Source organism: Amia ocellicauda, chromosome 5 (genome assembly GCF_036373705.1).
Source record: "Amia ocellicauda isolate fAmiCal2 chromosome 5, fAmiCal2.hap1, whole genome shotgun sequence".
NCBI classification, from domain to species: domain Eukaryota; kingdom Metazoa; phylum Chordata; class Actinopteri; order Amiiformes; family Amiidae; genus Amia; species Amia ocellicauda.
The window spans coordinates 42,087,860-42,108,598 of record NC_089854.1 but is presented as its reverse complement, the minus strand read 5'-3'; the positions used below and the strand labels follow the sequence as shown (position 1 = coordinate 42,108,598).

Sequence of the window (20,739 nt, the reverse complement as noted above, 5' to 3'; positions counted from 1 at the left end):
AAAAGAGAAGCTGTAGATCGAAGTAAGTAGAAACATCCATGGCCTTCATCCAGCAGTGGATCAATATAGGCGAATGATGATGGTGATATAGTGATATATATATACACTCACCTAAAGGATTATTAGGAACACCATACTAATACTGTGTTTGACCCCCTTTCGCCTTCAGAACTGCCTTAATTCTACGTTGCATTGATTCAACAAGGTGCTGAAAGCATTCTTTAGAAATGTTGGCCCATATTGATAGGATAGCATCTTGCAGTTGATGGAGATTCGTGGGATGCACATCCAGGGCACGAAGCTCCCGTTCCACCACATCCCAAAGATGCTCTATTGGGTTGAGATCTGGTGACTGTGGGGGCCAGTTTAGTTCAGTGAACTCATTGTCATGTTCAAGAAACCAATTTGAAATGATTCAACCTTTGTGACATGGTGCATTATCCTGCTGGAAGTAGCCATCAGAGGATGGGTACATGGTGGTCATAAAGGGATGGACATGGTCAGAAACAATGCTCAGGTAGGCCGTGGCATTTAAACGATGCCCAATTGGCACTAAGGGACCTAAAGTGTGCCCTGAAAACATCCCCCACACCATTACACCACCACCACCAGCCTGCACAGTGGTAACATGGCATGATGGATCCATGTTCTCATTCTGTTTACGCCAAATTCTGACTCTACCATCTGAATGTCTCAACAGAAATCGAGACTCATCAGACCAGGCAACATTTTTCCAGTCTTCAACTGTCCAATTTTGGTGAGCTTGTGCAAATTGTAGCCTCTTTTTCCTATTTGTAGTGGAGATGAGTGGTACCCGGTGGGGTCTTCTGCTGTTGTAGCCCATCCGCCTCAAGGTTGTACGTGTTGTGGCTTCACAAATGCTTTGCTGCATACCTCGGTTGTAACGAGTGGTTATTTCAGTCAAAGTTGCTCTTCTATCAGCTTGAATCAGTCGGCCCATTCTCCTCTGACCTCTAGCATCAACAAGGCATTTTCGCCCACAGGACTGCCGCATACTGGATGTTTTTCCCTTTTCACCCCATTCTTTGTAAACCCTAGAAATGGTTGTGCGTGAAAATCCCAGTAACTGAGCAGATTGTGAAATACTCAGACCGGCCCGTCTGGCACCAACAACCATGCCACACTCAAAATTGCTTAAATCACCTTTCTTTCCCATTCAACATTCAGTTTGGAGTTCAGGAGATTGTCTTGACCAGGACCACACCCCTAAATGCATTGAAGCAACTGCCATGTGATTGGTTGGTTAGATAATTGCATTAATGAGAAATTGAACAGGTGTTCCTAATAATCCTTTAGGTGAGTGTATATATATATATCACCATCAACATCAGACTATTGATCCAAATTTGTGATAGAAAATATAACTTAATTAGCAAATACTGGGAACTAATTTCATGTGTTCAAAAAGTGCATTTGCAGAGCACTGACATGATCTTTTAACTTTTTTCCTCTGCCAGTTCATGATTTTCAGGACAGCAGACTAGGGGGTTTGATGTCAAATACAACTCTCCCATTTTCTGTTCCCTTGGATATCTCGAAGACTTGATCTGTATATCAGCACACACAAACCTGCAGTTTTCCAACTATTTCTGCTTATTGTAATCAACTGTTCTGAAGGTACAGAGGTTTTTTAGCTTTCCAATGTGAGTAATGTGTAACTAGCACTCTTTTTATTCTGTACCATAAAATGTTAATCTTTTGCCTTCGGAAATAATATTTATTGATGCATTTCTCCTATTGAAACAGCTTCCTTTCAATTCAAACACATACTAGTACCTTGAAATCTTCTTCCTGTATTGCTGTACTTTTAATGTAGGGAAATATGAACCTCTCATTTGTTGTCTACAAAAACATACCTAAACTATGATTGGATTGTTAAAAATCCCCCTACTACAGAATATCCTACCCACATCTTCTTTTCAGCTTGTTATTCAACCTGACAGCCAAGGTTAACCTGGGTAGCAAGGAACACACTTAACAGAAGGCAGAGAGCTAACACTTTTTTCCAGCTGTCATTACAGATTGTTTAGAAAATGCTTTACCATATTCCACGGAGAGGAGGAAAATTAATCAGACTTGATAGCATCATAAATAACAGCTTAGATATAATAAAGACCTTGACGTTTGCCATAGGCCACTACAGCACACCGTATCTTCTTCAATCAGTGCTGAGAGAACGGTGTCCACACGATCTAACAAAATATAAATCTGAAAGCTAAATGCTTTTGTGTTTGCTAAGCAGGACAAAGGAATTGACACAAAGACCCAGTTTCCTTGTGAAGTCCTGATCTGCTTTTCCATATGTGTTCCTAGAGAGGTTCTTGGCAGAAGGAAATATTGGTCACAGTTCACATTAGCGCAGTTAGTAGGAGTTCAGAAACCGTAATGGCTTTTATTCACTTATACTTTACCCTGGACTTTAGCGATTAATGTGTTATACCATAGTAAACAAACTCCAGCGTATTATTAATTAATAACTGGAAGGGCAACTAAATAGAGTGCAAAGCTGTTCTCCAAAAGGCAAAATGCCAGCCCTGAAGCATTGCCAATCTGTACAGATGCTAAATGGGAAATTGGCATCATCAGGAGTGAAGCATTACATTAAGAGGAAAGCAAGAAAGCATGCAAAGGGAGAAGAGATAAGATTTAGCAGATGAGATTAGATCATACTGTTTCAGCTCATTAATTGTTTAAGATATCCCCATTCCTTTGTGATTTTAATAAATTTTTAATTAGCCGATACTTCCAAAAGTTTGGTGCCTTTTTTTAGTAGTTTCTTACTAATTTTAATTTTTTCCCTCTTTTGATGTTGTAAGAAGTGCTTGAATAAACCTTTTTGGATTAAAGCTTTTTTGTTGTTACTTTACTGTACATGTGGCAGAAACATTTTTTCGTAGTTGTTTAAAGAATATTCGGAAAAGTAACCAAATACTTTTGGTTTGTCCTCTTTCAATTATACACAGCTCTAAAGTCTTGGGAAAAAATAGAGTCATTCAGTGCTCATATATCGAGGTAAAGTCAAGTCTGTTCTGCTTGGAAACGGGACACTCCGACACACTAATGTCTTCATAATAGATTCTTGGCTTGATCTGTGAACCAATGATTGTGTTGGTGACGGTACAATCACAATCAAATGAAGATGGAAGGATATTTTAAGAGATGTAGCAGAGAAAAGGAGATTTGCGTAAATTGAAGTGGCTGGATTGGCAGGTGACAAGATTCTCCCCTCATGGCCGTTGAAGTTGATCTGTTGTCGATCATGTGGCGTATGGTCAGTGTTACCCGCTTGAGGCTTGAGACTCTGATTAAGCAATACTGTATTCATGTCAGGGAGACGCACAGTAGCAGCTATTCCAGTTTTCTGTACAGGAACCTGGCAATGCTTCTAACAATGCTTGCAATTAAAAAGAAAGATCTTTTGAAAAACATAAGAAAACCATTACCCCTGAGTGAAGAGGGGTATATTTAGTATCTGTCTGTTCTTGTGCTATGCAGTTGCCTGGAGCCTCGGCAGCAGCGCACAAGCCGATTTTTAATGGGCTCTCCCTCCTGGCAGTGCCTCTCTCCCCCCTCAGCAGAAGCTAAGGGAATGAGCTCCACTCGGCTCTCCATGGCAGTGGTTTTCTGCCTTAGCAAAACTGACTGTACATACTCTTTTTAAATTATACATTTTGCTTCCAGTAGGGTCCATTTATTATCAATGATGCATCTCGCTCACGTCCCCCCTCCCTATTAGAAACCAAACTAACTATCTACAGAGTGTAGAGGTCATCGAGTTTGAAGACATACACATACGTGTGTGTGTGAGTGTGTGTGTGTAGGTATTGCATGAACAGTGTTTGTACGTAGGTATACATATATGCTCAAGTGTATAGTAGATTATATATACAGATGTTTTCTTTGTTCAAACATACATTCCTTAAATACACACATGAACAGTTCCATTATTATATGTAAAAGACAAACTGTACGCCTCAGAACTAGAATCACCTGATCACATTTACCAACAGCTACTGTTTCGGAGGCACGCTACTTTTTATTTAATTTGGGTATTTTTGACTTCTTTTTGCAGATTGCTAGTAATTTAAAGAACATCACAAGGGCTTTCCGTCTCTTTGACTACAATCAGGATGGCCAGATTCAGCAGCATGAACTTAGAAGAGTCCTGGAGAGTTACTGCTTCCCAATGACCAGTAAGGAATTCAGCAAGTAAGTGCAGAGAGCAGCTGAGAAGAACAAGACTGGAATTTGTAATGGCCATAGGCTTTGTAATCTGAGGACAAAAGATTTTGTAATAATAAATAAATAAATAAATAAATAGATAGATAGATAGATAGATAGATAGATAGATAGATAGATAGATAGATAGATAGATAGATAGATAGATAGATAGATAGATAGATAGATAGATGGATGGATGGATGGATGGATGTCATTACTTTATTTCTGTAGACCATATAGGTGTCTAAGCTAGGTTTTTGTATTACAGGCACTTTGAGTTGCATTTTCATTGACTGGGTTTAAACTATGTTTACTGAGCAAGCTTGGCATTATATTAACAATTATTTGTTTCAGATTAAATAATAAATAAAAGTACGAACATATTTGCTGGCAACCCTTTTAGAATTGTTGATCATTGCTGAATTCAGTTCCCATTTTGCCACCTCTGCGGTTCTGAGACACAAACCTGAGCTCTGTCGAAGCTGAGAGAAGAGCAGCTGGTGTCACCATCAGTGGTGATTATGGGAATATCTCCAGATACAGCCATGATGTTATCCTAGGGTGAAGATATTGAAAATATGTAGAGACAGACAGAACCTTATTACAGCCTATGATGGATGTAGTGCAAGAGGAATATGTTTATAGGGCTGGCTTCCATACATATGGTAGTTACCTGGCACTGGCTACTATGTATATGGAGGCTACCAGAAATTCTTACAAAAATACAAATAAAAAAGTCACATCATATAAAAGTTTCACTGGTTTAGTGATGCTTTACAGAACACTGATAGTATCATTTTTTACTCCTTCTTTCTTAGTAGGATTTTGCCAGCATTCCTGCACAATGTCTTTGTCTTGCATCTGCAGATTTCTGGATTTTATCTTTTAAGCTGGCTCCTTGTCAGTATTTATTTTTTCTCCCTCATATGATCCTCTCCAGCTTTCCTTCACTGGGATCCATCCTCCTTGCTACATACCTGTCCCGTCACCATTTCAGTTCCTCCACAGACCTGGCACACTCTATATTATTTTAATCTCATCATGCTTGTGTTTTGTGTGCATTGCTCATTTAAATGTTCCTTTGATTTGTTGGCTGTCTAGGGGATAGGAGGGAAATTAGCATTGGTGGTGGATTCTGTTGAAACAAGTTGAGATCATAAACACATTAATATACGTTTTAAACCCTGTGTTCCTGCAGGCTTTGGTCTCACTACAGCCCGAATAACTCTAACACTCTGGCCTACAAGGAGTTTCTGGAGAAGCTTGGCCTCAGTTGTGAAAGATTGAGAAAAGCACTGCCAGAGAGCACTCAGCTAGGTAAGGGAATAACCATTAAATCACCATGATTACGATAAACGAGGCTTCCTTTAGATCAGGTTGAAAATGAATCTAATTTACAAATATAAACACTTTGCACTTTACATGTGAAGATACCCTGATGTCACCTGTACACTCCCAAGATAATCTGGCAAACTCCTATGTACAGAACCTTGGTTATGTTAAAGAGAGAGAGGAATATTTAATTTCTCATAGTATTCTTCACTTTAGGAAGACATTCCTATAATCACACTATATTATTATATATTATTAACTTGCATTGCCACTTTATCTTGGGATAGTAAGTAAGCAATCTTTATGTAAGATCAGATCACAGAATAATTTTTGTGTATTGTGTACAGCTTAAAAATCTTCTGACAAGTCATAAAACACAAATTGTCAACATGCTGGTTACAGTGTTGAACTGGGAAGCTGTTCATCAAGACCAACAGAAACAGCTGCGAAATACAACACACGTGACTGCCACTGCAAATCCCTCTGTTGAGGGTCTAACTTTAGACGAAATCCAGGTGATCTTCCAGAAAAAAGTAAGCGTTTCTTTCTCTCAAGAAGAACAGGAACAGCAAACCAAACCAAACCAAAACAGGGCTATGGAAATCTCAAGCTGTATAATTCTCCTGCATTATTAATTCCCAAACTGAAAATGTACCCCACAAGTGCGTGAATAAACACTGAAAGCTTTGATACAAAAGCCACGAGCTGAAAAGCAGTTGGACAACCTCCAGTATCTGTTAGAGCACACAGATTCAGAAAAATAGGCACTAACTGGTGAAAGACATGCATGTGACGAAGAACATTTTTTTAATTAAAATGTTTGCCCAGAAAATAGTCTCCTGTGTAGCCTTGTTAATTACAACTAATTTCTGCTAAGGTAGCTAACAAAGCACCTCCTAACTGTAGGCAGTTTTCTCCATAGCAACTGCAGCCCTGTTTGAACAGACTCGTCACATGACCCAAAAAGCAAGTTTCTCCTGGAGGAATCACTGTGCTGTCCCTTTTCCTTTGTGGCTGAGAAACTAGTTTGTTGAGTAAACTGATTGATTTTGCTCTCCACTTAACTGGGCCACGCCTTGCGTTCCTCGACTGGCTGTTTTTCTAAATTTCAGAAAATCAGAGAGATGATTCCTCTTTTCATTTCACTCAGCCGTAAAATAACATTCTTTGTTTTTTGTTGCACTGACAAGAGAAAGTGAAAGCATATCAATGAAAGCTATAGAGGGAAAATAGGAAAAAGAGTTAATCTTGATATCAGTGTATTATTCATTGTGCCAGATGACCAGTAACTGCTTTGCCTCTTGACATGTCAATATCTGAATTGATGTTATTAAGAAATTGAGCTCACCTTTAAAGTGGGATCGCTGTTATTGTAGTTGTTGTTTCACCTCTTCTAAGAATGGAATATCAATTCTGTATAGTATTTTAAAACTTGACCTGGCTAAATATGTTTCACACTTCATTTGAAATTCAACTATAAAATGCATGCATAAATAAAATTAATACATCATCAAGACCCATGTCAGCGGAATCCTCCCAAGCTCAACCTTTTATTCAAATTTCCAAATTTCCATTTTCAGTGTTTTTTCTCTCTCCATATAGGCCCTAATACACAAAATAACTTGTGTGGTGTGTCATGGACAGAAACTGTTTAATAAATTAATATACCCCATACCTTTTCATACTGATAAACCATGATAGGACATTTGTATATTTTCCAGACGTCCACGTTTCTGTTCTCGTGTCGTTGTTTTTGAAATCCAGATGCAGTTGAACTACGAGAACATCAGGAGAGCCCTGCTTGCATTTGATGTGACCCAGAGTGGCTTTGTGTCCCTGGAGGACCTGCAATCTGTCCTCAGTAACTTTCTCTTCGCAATGAGTGAGGCCACCTTTCAGGGCCTGATGAATTGGTAATGAGGACTAGATGCCCTTTAAATACTAATATTAACACGTGTTTATATTTTTGGATCTCATCGATCAGTATTATGTAGCTTATTTATTTATTATTTATGTCTTATTTATTGTTTGACAAAATCAGCTTCGGGTTTAAAGCAATGGGACGAATTGCTTGGGACCAGTTCCTCACTAAGTTTAGAGGCACTGTGGCTGAGGGCAATGGACAGACTTTGCCTATGAGACCGACTCATAGGTAAGACTGATGGAGTGTTTCTGCCCCATGATCTGTGTGACTGCTCATGTGTCTGTTTTGTCTGTTAGTTTGTCCATCTTTTTGTCTTTCTTGATTTCACCAATTGTAACAATTGTAAGTCCTGGATGAGGGTGTCTACTAAGAAATATAATAATATAATGAAGTGAGAGTTAGCATGCCTTTGAGATTTGCAGAGTTGTGCCCTGGCATATTGGAGTTTGATTTCTCATTGGCTCAGGGTGAATCCAGTCCTTGGAGTGTATGAGCCACCCAGCACTGGACACATCCTGAAGACACTACAGCACCATGTGCAGGCCGCCTACCCTTCCTTGAAAAAGGCCTTCCTGGTGTTCGATGATGTAAGAAATCTCAGTTGTGAAACATACGATACGAGTATTTACAATAAAAAAAGAAAAACAATATGAGAAAACAGTCCAACATAGTTCCTGGTTGTGAAATGTAAGCAATGTAAGTGTCTCATACAGCATGTCGTTTTGGAAGATTTAGGAGGTATACAGAGGTGGTTTGCTTCCTTTATCAATACATTTTGTCGAGTTCAAAAATTGTGTACACAAAACACTAAGCTGTAATTATGTTCTCAAGGAGGCCTGGAGCTCGCCAACGTTTCATTAGACAACAAAAACTGCTTCGATTTGCAGTTCGTTTTGTTCTGGAACGCACTCTTTGCTAACGTATGCGTTCTTGTGTATTCCATCGGGGGGTAAAGACATCAATAATTCATTTTCCATTCCTTCATTCCCCATGGCTGGATATTTTGAATGTTTGAATTTCTTTGTAGAATCGGGACGGGAAGATCACTCGCGCTGAGATGCGTCGGATTGTGGAAAGTCTGACATTCAGGTTGACAGACGAGCAGTTTAAAGAGCTCATGATTTTACTGGATCCTGAGCACACTGGCGTCATTAGCTACCATCACTTTCTGGAGTTGTTTGAAATGAAGGAGACCCTGGTAAGCTTGTTTTCGAAGAGGCGCAGATTGTACCATGTTTTCCTAGAAAAGTTCCTGTTCATGTTAAAACTAGATAACAACATGCAATTATATGATCGCCCCAAGCAAATGATTTCCCAACACGTTCCTTTAACCTCTTGAGAGTTATGGATGCCAGGTCCTGAGCTTTGCTTTCTTTCATCACTAGGAGGGACACAAGTGGCTGAATGGAAGAAAGGAGACCCAGCAAACCAAAGAGCCAGAACATGTTCCTTTTGCATGGGAAGCTGTAAGTAAAGAAGAAATAGCAATTTTTTTTTTTTTATAATTACAGCATAACATGGCAGACACAGGGCTTGATGCATGATACACCCTGGGGGCAACACCAGTCCATTGCAGGGCTACACTCACAGACTCACAGTACATTCAAATGACTTTAGGGTACTCAATCAACCTAAGCAGCGTGGCTTTGGGATGTGGGAGGAAATCAGGGCATCTGGCAAAAACCCAGACCGCCACAGGGAGAAAAAGCAAACTCCACATGGACAAACACCCAAAGCTGGAACCAAACCTGGTCCCAGGGACTGAGAGGCAGCAATACTAACCTATTCATACAGCTGGGTTTATACTACAGCAATCTAGGTACAGTACCTTGCTCAAGGGTACAACTGCAGTGTCCCCCAACTGGGTTTGGACCCAAAACCCTTCAGAGTCCAGAGCCCTGACCATTATACCTGTTTGCTCTACTGTTTATTCTGACTGTGACCTCTCTGCCTGCAGGTGGAAGGGCTGCTACGTGACAAACTCACTGACCAGCTGCAGCGAGTAAAGGAGGCTCTTGGACATCCCCACTCAACAGCAATGGGAACTGTCAGTCGGGAAAAGCTCAGGGAGGTCCTGCACACTTACGGGTTGCCTGTCTCTGACGACCACTTCCACAAGTGAGCTGTTCCCCTTACTGCATACGAATCAAGAATTGCAACCGATCAACTTAACATTGACTAGTCTACTACTGCATTGCCTGCCACTGATAAAAAAAAATACAAAAAAATAAGTGAACTACTGGAGCAATAAGGGTGCTTAGAAAAATTGTTACCTAACATAACTCTGTGTGTCCCTTGCATTGCATGTATAGTGTAATGAAACCTTAACTGTTTTTGTGTTTTTGTCTATATGGTTGAAAATATTATAAAAAGAAAAGGAAAGGGTCTTCATCTGTCTCCTGCAATCATTTCAGAAAGTTTGAATAAGAGTCACGGGAAGGAACCAACTTTCTTAATACGAGAGACAGATTTGTTCAAGGTGTGTGTTTCCCCCACAGACTGTGCCAGCCCTGTATAGACCCTGCATCTGGCGGAGTCGCTTACAGGCAGTTTCTTCAGAACCTGGGGGTTCCCCTGCCGTCTGAAGACTCCGTCGTTTCGGAGGCTGCTGGGAAAAATGAAGGGAGGAAAAGCAGGGGCTCCTCTATAAGGTAATGAGAAAAGGCCAACAATGTCTTCTCGTGATTTTTTTTTCTCCCATAAACATTAAGGCAGATTTAATTTCTCACTTTCTCATTTCTCTTGCAGGTAGACTTTTCATTACAGATTCATATCAGTGTAATTTTCCATCTCACTTCTTTTCCTTCAGTATCTTACACTGTGATTACTTTAGGTTATGCGGATCTAAGAACTCTGTCTTCTATAAGATCTCAGTTTTTTAAAGAAATTGGATTTCTTTTTCAGCCTAGAACATGTTGAAATGCCTGTTTTTTTAATAGGACAAAACAGCCCAAAAAAGAGCAAGTTAATCATCCTAAAAGCAGGGCAGTAGAGGAGATTATTATGAAAAAACTCAACGAGCACCTGGCGCAGCGGGAAATTACCATTCAGGAATGTCTCCAGACTTCCCGCAAAGAGCCTAGCGGAAGAGTTTCGAAAAGAGATTTGAGGAAGGTGGGATTTTTTTATTTTCTTATTATTTTACCTGACTCTATAAGTATCATAATCAAGAGAGATTTGAGTGTGCCTGTGGAGTTCTGAATAGGGAACACAAAGATACTGAAACTACTACTTGTCATATGAAATGGTTTTAACAAACTGCTACATGACAGTGTAATAATAATGATAACGATAATGATAATAATAATCAATAAATAAATAATAATAATAACGATTTGCACAGCATTGTTGTTTGATTAGTGTTATCCTGACAGTTTAGCAATCAACTTTAAATCTTTCTATAAACGAAAGGTGGGCTTATACTGTTTCTTCAGGAAAAGAGCTGGGCTATAAATAACAGTATGCTAGTTCAGTGTAAGGCGTGTTTGCATACCTGTTGCTACGACATGCAATCCAGACGGGTGATAGTCATGTCTGTATAACCTGACCATTTCAGGTTCTGAATGACTGCAGAATTATCCTCGATGATAAACAGTTTCAAATGCTCACAGACACGCTGGGTTTTAGGAACGGAGGACTTCCTGACTCCGAATTCTTTGCCAGAGTTGAAGGTAAGAAAGAATTGTAGTCGATCACGAGGACATGAAAGAAAGACAAGGAATATGCACATGTTTGGCTTCTCTTTTTTGTTGCACAAGAGGAGGAACTTCACTTCAAATATTAAAGAGCAAAACCATCTCAGATGTAACTGGCGTGGACAGGGCAGCTTCTTTTTGTACTTGAAGGAAACAAACTCAAGTCCACAAATTGTTAAAAACACATAACTGTCATAAAGGGTCAGACCCATGTATGAGGACAGTGTTCATGTTATTGACCTGTTGGATCGTTGATCTATGTATTTCAGTAAGGATCTATTGCTGTCCTCCATTCCTAATGATCTTCACATAATCACCATTAAGATACAGGGTTTTTGCTCTCACTGGTTACATCTTGCGTTTAACTATAATGAAGAAGTATCCTATCTCTCATTAGTGTGAGGAAGAGCCCAAATTCAGAATCATTTCCATTTCTTGATGTTTCATTGCATTATGCATCTCCTTCACTAGAAACTCCGTATTGTAGCAGCAGGGTACCGCATTAATTTGGGTCTTTTGAAATGCCATTAAAAGAGCAGACACTGTGTTAGTTAAGTATAAATAGCTACTTTTCTCTGTGGAAAATGAACTCCTTAGGAAAAAATTGCTACAATGTATAATATTCAATAGTTTCTTTGAGTGTCGGTCTGGCTTATAAAGATACAAAATGTGATTCCCGCAATGATTTGCCTGTTGTTTGACTTATTTCCACAAAGAAAGGTCCATCACAAAGCATGTAAAGGATGAAATACTTGAGGTAGGAGCCATAACAGACTTGCGTATTCTCTGAGATGTTTCTCATACTTGCACAAGTTCAGCTTGAAAAAACATCTAAAATGCTTGAAAAGCTTTGCTTAATTTGAAACGTGAATGGAATCTTTTTGTATTTTAATAAGCAAAATGTAACAGATCTTTCCTTGAACATATATTACTGTCTTTTCTATATTTTGAACAGCTGTCACTTAAAAATTAGGATGTTTAATATTTTGCTAACTTGATAAGATCCATTTCAAGATGGAGGTGCTGATGTTTGCATTGCTTTGCCCAGGTCACAGAGCCACCAGCGCAAACACAACCCTTCGGTGCAGCTCAGCTCACGGTGTCAATGGAAAACAGGTCCACTACATCACAGCAGAACAGTGCATCAGCCAGTTAAAAGATAACATGAATGAAAATTTTGAGGTAAGGAAAACCTTGACACTGTGTAAAAGCAATTTGCATCCTAAAGCAGTCTGAACCTCAACGCCTTGCTGTTCTTAAATACTGGAGATTGAATCTTTGAATATGAATTGATTTTACACATCGCATGAAAAGTGAAAAAGCTCCCCCTAATAGAATTATTTCTAACTTATGTAACAAATTTGTTTTGCAGTTTCCATTTTGGATGTATCTATATATTTTTTTCCTTTCTTAGAATCTCTACGCTGCGTTCCGCCAGATGGACAGGAATCGCGATGGCATCGTCACCATGCGTGACTTCCGAGACCTGTTTGACAGCTTCACGTTCATTATTAAAGAGAAGGAGTACCAGCGCATGATGGGCCTTCTGGGACTGCAGCCTGGATCCACTTTAAACTACCCCGAATTCCTCCTCCTATTTCAGAAGCCTGAGGGACAACCTTGGTTGGATTCAGTACACAGGTGAGCAGAGGGAGGAGAGGTATTTGCAAAAATGTAGACCCGAACACCCCCATTGACTGCAGAACACAACAGGTGACATTGAAGCAGGGGTTTCAGAGTCACTTTCCACATGGCTGCAGTACCTTATCCATGAAACACCCAGCCTTAGATTGAGAATGTGTAAATATTACGATATAAAATTACATCTTCATAAACTGAAATAAGGCTGATGGATTACTATGGTCATTATCTTTAGCTGTGGTAGATCCCTAATGCGAACCCATTGTGTGATATTGTGTGACCGTTTTTCGACTCCAGGTAGTCCTAATGTTTCAGTATGAATACTGCTGGATGTATTGACTTTCTCCAGCTCTTGTGTACAGACTGTGGTGTTGTGTGTGCTTCGACAAACTAGCATATAAAATATCAAACCATAATTGGCATGGATTGGTACAAGTAGTGGGTTGAAAACTGGTGCGCAGAGAGACAATGACAAATTAACTGCCTCTTTCATAAACATGTTAGTAATTAGGGAAAGCACCAGCGATAAGAAGCCTTTAAAGATGAAAATGGATAGTGAATTATTTTGATTTATGAAACTACAAATAAACAAATTGATTAATTAATAGCACTGAAAATACACACATATTTACATCTACAAAGGATAAATAAATGCCTAAACTAATACCTAATTTACAGTGCCCACACAACAGCTGTTCCTAGTCATGTTTTAAGCAAGGCACACAATAACAAAGACAGTGTAAAAGGAAGCTTATTAAAATACCAGACACAAACACATTCATGCCACCCACATAAAACACATTATTATTATTATTATTATTATTATTATTATTATTATTATTAGTAGTAGTAGTAGTATTAACTGGGAACCTGTATCCAAGATCACGTTTTAATGTGATATAGGGTAATGGTCTTATTTCCTGGCTGTCAATCAGAATTAACTGTTGTGTATTTTCTATTTATGCTAAGGCCAAATCAGACCCTGCAAGCCAGTCCCGATCTTGTGTGTGAACAGGTGCACAGTTACCTTGTGAAGAAAGTCCAAAGCAGATGGCACGACCTAGCAAAGGTTAGGATGGTTGCATTGCGATGCTAATTGAGAGGCGCACCTGACTTATTTGATGGCATGAAATGATTACACCATAATTAAACAGCTGGAATTCAAACATTCACATTTCAATCCTAATGGGATCTTTGAGGATTGGACAGTTATTGCTGGTTTCTGGGTTAAATTGCTGAAGTGTTTTAATTACAGAAATTATTCAGTGACATATTGTGTTTAATATCTGAAATCATAAAAAAAACCTCTTTGTCTAGTTTTTTATTTTAAGACCAGATATGTGTTTTGTTTTTTAATGTAACCCTTCTGTACCAGGGGATAAACCATTATATACATGATGCACTGCCAGTGTCCTTTTTTACAGCCAGGGAAGGAAGAGTGAAATGGAATCATTAAATTGGCATATGAAAATATAGATTTTATTTGAACCAACTGGTAATCTAGGGGAAACAAACAAATCTTTGTGAACATGTCTGAACTCTATGTAGTTTGCTAACAGGCAATTTATGCTTATGTTTCTGCAGGCATTTTGTGAGTTTGATCAAGCTGGCCAAGGTATCATTCGTAAAAAGGATTTAAGGGCTGTTTTATACAGATTTGCTTTGCCCATCACTCCTTGTGAATTTGAAAAACTGTGGTCACGGTAAGCCATGAAGTCTCTTTCTTACTGCATAAACATTTTCTGGCAGTGCCTACATAATTATAATAATTATTATTAAAATAATGTATTATTAGTAGTATGTTGATATGCAGTATTATGTGAGTTCTCTAAAATAAAACATAATATAATATTCATTCATGGTAAATAGTTTCAAGAAATACATTGAGCAATTATTTATAATTTGCCTCATAAAAAATGTATGAATAGTTTTGTTATGAAGAAGGTTGATTTTTCCTAACCTAGGGAAATTGTTCCCTTCTCTTTCCACAAAGGAATTGTAATAAAAAACTGATTTACTTATGGAAAAAAACAAACAGCTCTATATATGTGTGTGTGGTGTGTGTGTGTGTGTGTTTGTAACTTAGCACAGTTCAATTGATTACCTATCTGAAATGATGATCTGGCAATAATGTTGAAAGGTATGATGAAGAGGGAAAAGGCTTCCTCTCTCACGCGGAGTTCCTAGAGACGGTGGGCGTGGAGTTTGCTCCCGCTGACAATGGGCCGAGCAAGCGGATAGTGGAGGAGAATTACAGCACCTTACTGGAGCACCAGAGCAAACAGCAACAGAAGCACATGGAGATTGCAGACAAGCAGGCACACCAGACCCACATGCTTCAGACAGCACAGCTTGAGCAGGAGATCAAGTGAGTGAAGACTGGATTGCTCTGCTCTCTGTAATGCCCTGACACAACCCTGGCTTAACTGCCTCGGCCGGAACCAGTTGGTGGTGGTCTCTTTGGTTAGATTTAGTTAGTTAGTGGCACCAACTTTGGTTCATAGCCAACAGCCAAAGGTTGCGTCTGTGTTGATACGAGTACACGAGCTCCACTGTGAGAGCCTGGCTGTAATGCTGAAGAGTTTTCTTGCTTGTGCAGGGACATCATCCGCGATTACTACCAGGATTTCAGCACAGCCTTTACGAAGCTGGATATGAACAAGGATGGCTATGTAACAGTCCAGGATTTGCACCGAGTTCTCCAGGACCACAGCTATCAGGTGGAGGAAGTCCAGTTTGTACATCTGCTCAACAGGTATGAGAACAACGTTTCACAATTGGTTTTAACACAGAAGGCATGTTCTTTTTAGAGCTTTATAATTATGAGAGTAGAATACTACACACGGTAGCGTAAACTATTTAATCATTAACATAATGAATGCTTTTTTCCTAGTTTGCCACCAAGTTGAGTAATTTATTTTGATGTTACTGCTAAACAATGTGGTACAAAAATGGAACACATCTTTGAGTTTATTAATCATTTATTTACCATTAAAAATATAAACTTTAAATCTAGTACTTTGCAACACAAGTCACCCGTAAAATTGATTTTGTATTAACTAGCTTTCTGCTATACACTGATTGGACAACCAGTATATTTGGTTGTGCTTAACTGGGACTTTGGGTGTGCTTTGGGTGTGCTTAACTTCCTTGTGTCTAACATGTTTTTAAAAATTGTCATTAGGCTGGGAATCAATACAGATGACAGCAAACTGTCTTATTTTGACTTCCTGCGAGCTTTTGATGATGGTAGAGCCTCGAAATACGGCCCCAGAACACAACCCACTGATCCCACTGAGAGCTGCGTGGGACTCAGCCCAGAAAAGGCCTTGTTTAAAATAAAACAAACAGTGAGAGCTTCATATGACACACTTCAGAAGGTGGGCTTGATATATATTGTAAATATATTGGTTTACAATTGTTTGTGCTGCATCCCAAGATAGCATCCTTTCAGGGCCACAGCTTTGATTCATCTGGACCTAATGAACAGAGCTGTGACATTAATTCTCTGCATTATTGTAAACGCACATAATGGTTAATAACAGGTAGCAATTGATACACAAATGGTAGTAACTGTATATTTCACTGCGGTGAGGCACAATCCAGTTGCAACAGGTAAATGGCACAGAAATTGCGTTGTGCATCAAAACAAGAACAAAACAAACAAAAAACACAACTAAACGTAAGACCTTCTCTAGCAGTCCTTCCGAATCAGCATTCTCACTCAGAGTGAGTTTCCTCCCCTCTCTCACCAGGCCTTTGCTGCTTTTGATAAGAGTGGCAGCGGCGCCGTGCCAACCCTGGAGTTCCGCCAGGTCCTGGACAACTTCTGTGTCAAGCTCTCAGACCGTCAATTCAGGTATTTGCTGAGTAAGGTTAAGTTGAATGAAGACAGGACCATTGACTGGAAGGATTTCCTTAACAGCTTCAACTTCTTGAACCATGAGGTAAGATTGCAAAGTGAAAGAGTTGAATTTGAGCTGAATTTGTTTCATTTGGAGCTTGGGCCATGTGGACTAGATGACAGGGCAGCAGTGTGGGGTAGTGGTTAGGGTTCTGGACTCTGGAGTAGAGGGTTTTGAGCTCCATCCCCAGGTGGGGGTTAATACTGTTGAGCAAGGTACTTTACCTAGATTGCTCCAGTAAATGCCCACCTTTATAAATGGGTACACATGTAAAAATAATGTGATGCGTTGTAACAATTGTAAGTCACCCTGGCTAAGGGTGTCTGCTAAGAATTTGGTTAAAAAGGACAACTTCACAGGACACTGGTTTAACAGTTAATCCTAATGTGATTGGATTGATCATTGGCTTGCATGCCTGAAATCTGAACATTATCATGTTTGCTAATAAATTGTGCTGAGGGGTTGTTACAGCATCCCTACTCTATCTGAACATTGATGCATTGATGCACTTTTGCATTTGTTTGTCCCGCAGACTTCAGAGTGGCTAGAGGAGGTTCAGAAGGTCAGCCGGCCGGTCCAGACTCCCACTCGGACTCTCTCTATGAAGGACATCTTGAGCCGCATCCAGGAAGTGGTCTCCACACGCATATATACCATCAGCCAGGAGATCATAGATATGGACTACGCTCATATTAATGTCATTTCCAAAGAAGACTTCAGGCAGATTTGCAACAGGCACTTCATGCGACTGAAGGATGATCAGGCAGGTTTTTTGATCATCTTCTCTCTCCCAAGAGATCTCTGTATCACCAGATAATTGTGACATCAACTTCGGCACACCATTGATGGGCAGCGCATTGCTATACCTCACGTGTGCTGCTGAGAATTAGCGGTAGCAATTGTCTATGTCTCAATTGTCTCAATGTAGTATGAAATTACTCGTATGAAAGTAATCTTAATATTGCCATGACTCCCTGAATCAGCCCTTTAGTCACTGGCCTGGATTCACTATGTGTTTCTTTTCCTCTTCAGTGGACTGCTTTGTGACAGAGATACGCTGCATTTTTTTTACAGTTTGAAAACCTGTGGAACCAAATGCCAGTCAACGACTTTGGGAACCTGGACTACCAGCAGTTTCTAAAGAGGTTCAGTGGAGAGCCCTGTAAGAAACGGCCAAGCTCCTCTGGGAGAGAAAGCCCCATGAAAACCCCATCTCCTTCCGCTCTAGAGAGAACCCTATCACCCAGTAGACGGCCCAAAACTGCATCCTGCTTGGGCAGCCCATCCAAGGTGAAAACTTTAATAAACTATTTAGCTCTTTCCCACAGCTCTGGCAGAATTATCTAGATACACTAGATACAATATAAAAGTAAAGCTATAAGGGAAGGAAATACAACAGTGAAAGAACATTTTCTGCTATCATATGGAACCGCAATTCTGGCCACATTATTAGTGTCAAATTAGTCGACCAGGTAATTTAAAGCCTTCAGGGATTTGCGCTATAGCTAAAGCTACATTGCACTGAGATATAGTTTCACTCCTAATTAGTACGTAAAACGTCCCTAAAGGAACTGGAAATGTAAAAATGTAATTCGCTGTATGGAGGTGAAAAAACGACCTGATGATTAAGTATCCAGGGAAAACGGGAAGATTGTCAATGGGTAGAACTTTGACACCGGCCCGTTTTCCTCAGTTTTGAATTGTTAGGGTCACTGAGGCGTAATGATACATTTAAGTAATATATGTATTAAAAAAAAAGAAGAAGAAATCCCACATAGTTATGACATATGTGACCAAGTTAGTAGAAAACAGCCCCAGGGCAGGGCCTTTTCCCAGCGGGGTTACCAACAGGCTCCATAGTCCCAGGACACTTGAAGACAGAACCACATTTTAAAATTGCCCTGAAACTTAAATAAATTAACATGTAAATTGAGTGTTAAATCTATGTTAAATTGAAATTCCAGCCTAATTAATGTGCAGGGCCTGTCAATACAATTGCTCTACCTTGGAAATTAAAGGCATCTTGCCTATTTGTATTTGTATTTATTTTTTCATTTGAATTTATTATTTACCAGTGTTGGTAAAGTTGTAATAATGTATTGCCCTAAAATGTTTGGCAGGCTGTGATATTTTCAAGCCCTGCATGGTAATTAAGCAGCAATAGCAATTTAGCAAAGGCTTGCACACTACTTTATTTAAGCTTCAGGGCAACATTAAAATCCTGTGATGTCTTAAAATATCCAAGGATTATGGGGGGGTGTTGTAAACCATGTCCCAGTGACCCCAATACCCGTTTCTTACATTCTAGTCCGTGGATTCGACAAAGAGACCTGCCACAGCGGGGGGGCAGGCCACGCCGTTATTGAACTGTGAGCCCATTGAGCAGAAAGTGAAGAAAAACATTTACAAATCCTGGAGGGAGATCCAGAAGAAGTGCAGGGAGCTGGACTCTGAGGGACTCGGAGAAATCAGCGTGTCCAGATTCTTGGGTACGATATTATGAAATGGGGTGTCAGGTCCTCAGAACATGTATGTCTTTGTGCAAAAACATATCTGTGCATTTCTTTTATAATCATGTCACCAGTAATGCACGTTATGCATTTTTATGTTATGTTTAACTCATTATCTGAACTGTGCCCAGAGATATTCATTTCACTCCCAAATGCAAGGGTGGCACAGTTTCACAGATTGTCCAGTAGATTGAATAGGTACAGAGGTATGACTGAGATTCATGTTAATGGTGGGACTTCTCTTTTGGCTCTACTGTAAAAACACAATGTCTTAGAATGATCACTAGCCAGTCAGGGTGCAATGATGCTCCCCTTAGTTTAGTGAATTCATAAGCCTTTAACGTGTTCTTGACAAGGGCAGAGGTCCTGTAAACAAGTTAAATATATTGCTAAATTACAAGCCTTTTTTTCCTTCTATTCCTTCAGTTTTGCTGGGGGAAGAGAACTCTTTGACCAGGGTCAAAGACCTTCCTCATTTAGAGTTGCATGAATCACCTCTAGAAAATAAAAATAAATACCAAAAATAGTGAGCTGTAAAGGTAATGAACATGTTTTAAATCCTCGCTGCTCAGCTGTTCGGCTTGCTTGCACATCAGCTAATGAGCCCAGTGTGATACGACTCGGTGCACATTTTAAAATGTTTTCACAGCACTAATTCCATTCACTCCTAATCCTGTTCAAATGCACAGATGGGATTGGCAAACACCTCAGCTCACCTAAGCTGTGTTCACTCTCCCCGGCTTGAATGAAACATGCAAAACGTGTGCCTGACATGAAAACCAATGTAACTCCAAAGGGCTGTGCTGCAGTGCCGTGCAGGCGATAAGAACAGCCTGTTCAGCCGTACCGGCACTGAGAATTGAAATCTAGACGAATTTACAGACTCACGCCTTTCATCCATTACACAAGAAATCCAGGAGGAGAAAGACAAACCCCACAGGAGTACATAAGCATTTAATGACTGTAAACTAAGGAGATAAAATTGAATTAAAAAAATTCCTTCCTTCCTTCCTTCTCCCATTTAATCCTTCCATGGTGTCAACTGTAACTGTATTTGTGTTGTTTGTTTGTTGTAGCTGTACTGGAGAACTGTGATATCCAGATGACCCAGGGAGAGTTTGAACAACTGGCCCAAAAATACGACATTAAGAACAATGGCAAATTCTCCTACCCTGAGTTCCTGCGTCATTTTGTTCTCACGCTGAAGCCACTGGAGGCAAAGCCACTGGAGAGGGCGAGAGTCCACCAGCCCCAGACACCGGTACAGAAAGAGAGAGCTGACCACTCACAGGGTTATCATTTAAAAGCAAGGCATTACTATTTCTCCTGGCAAAGAATTGAATTTAACCAACAGATTGCTGCATTTCATTTTTTTACGTTATAGATAACCGTACGTTTTACATTTTATAAATAGATAACCAACGTTTCCAAACATCTGCTTTGCTGCACACATATTACACGTATCATAATATAGGCTGATTAGGCAGAGA

General features: G+C 39.7%; 1 protein-coding gene across 1 annotated transcript in view; it reads left to right on the top strand.

Annotated features, from left to right (window-relative positions):
- efcab6 (EF-hand calcium binding domain 6) overlaps positions 1 to 20,739 on the top strand; it is a 38,011-nt gene that overhangs the window by 15,669 nt on the left and 1,603 nt on the right. The window contains exons 6-29 of the mRNA XM_066705263.1: positions 4,094 to 4,230; positions 5,441 to 5,559; positions 5,977 to 6,107; positions 7,339 to 7,487; positions 7,616 to 7,726; positions 7,965 to 8,085; positions 8,526 to 8,696; positions 8,884 to 8,964; positions 9,456 to 9,616; positions 9,997 to 10,149; positions 10,438 to 10,612; positions 11,055 to 11,169; positions 12,242 to 12,375; positions 12,608 to 12,834; positions 13,804 to 13,903; positions 14,419 to 14,537; positions 14,975 to 15,202; positions 15,434 to 15,589; positions 16,019 to 16,214; positions 16,590 to 16,781; positions 17,272 to 17,502; positions 17,814 to 18,029; positions 19,048 to 19,228; positions 20,326 to 20,510. Coding sequence (XP_066561360.1) covers positions 4,094 to 4,230; positions 5,441 to 5,559; positions 5,977 to 6,107; positions 7,339 to 7,487; positions 7,616 to 7,726; positions 7,965 to 8,085; positions 8,526 to 8,696; positions 8,884 to 8,964; positions 9,456 to 9,616; positions 9,997 to 10,149; positions 10,438 to 10,612; positions 11,055 to 11,169; positions 12,242 to 12,375; positions 12,608 to 12,834; positions 13,804 to 13,903; positions 14,419 to 14,537; positions 14,975 to 15,202; positions 15,434 to 15,589; positions 16,019 to 16,214; positions 16,590 to 16,781; positions 17,272 to 17,502; positions 17,814 to 18,029; positions 19,048 to 19,228; positions 20,326 to 20,510 — 3,789 coding nt within the window. The remainder of the gene's footprint in view (positions 1 to 4,093; positions 4,231 to 5,440; positions 5,560 to 5,976; positions 6,108 to 7,338; positions 7,488 to 7,615; positions 7,727 to 7,964; positions 8,086 to 8,525; positions 8,697 to 8,883; positions 8,965 to 9,455; positions 9,617 to 9,996; positions 10,150 to 10,437; positions 10,613 to 11,054; positions 11,170 to 12,241; positions 12,376 to 12,607; positions 12,835 to 13,803; positions 13,904 to 14,418; positions 14,538 to 14,974; positions 15,203 to 15,433; positions 15,590 to 16,018; positions 16,215 to 16,589; positions 16,782 to 17,271; positions 17,503 to 17,813; positions 18,030 to 19,047; positions 19,229 to 20,325; positions 20,511 to 20,739) is intronic.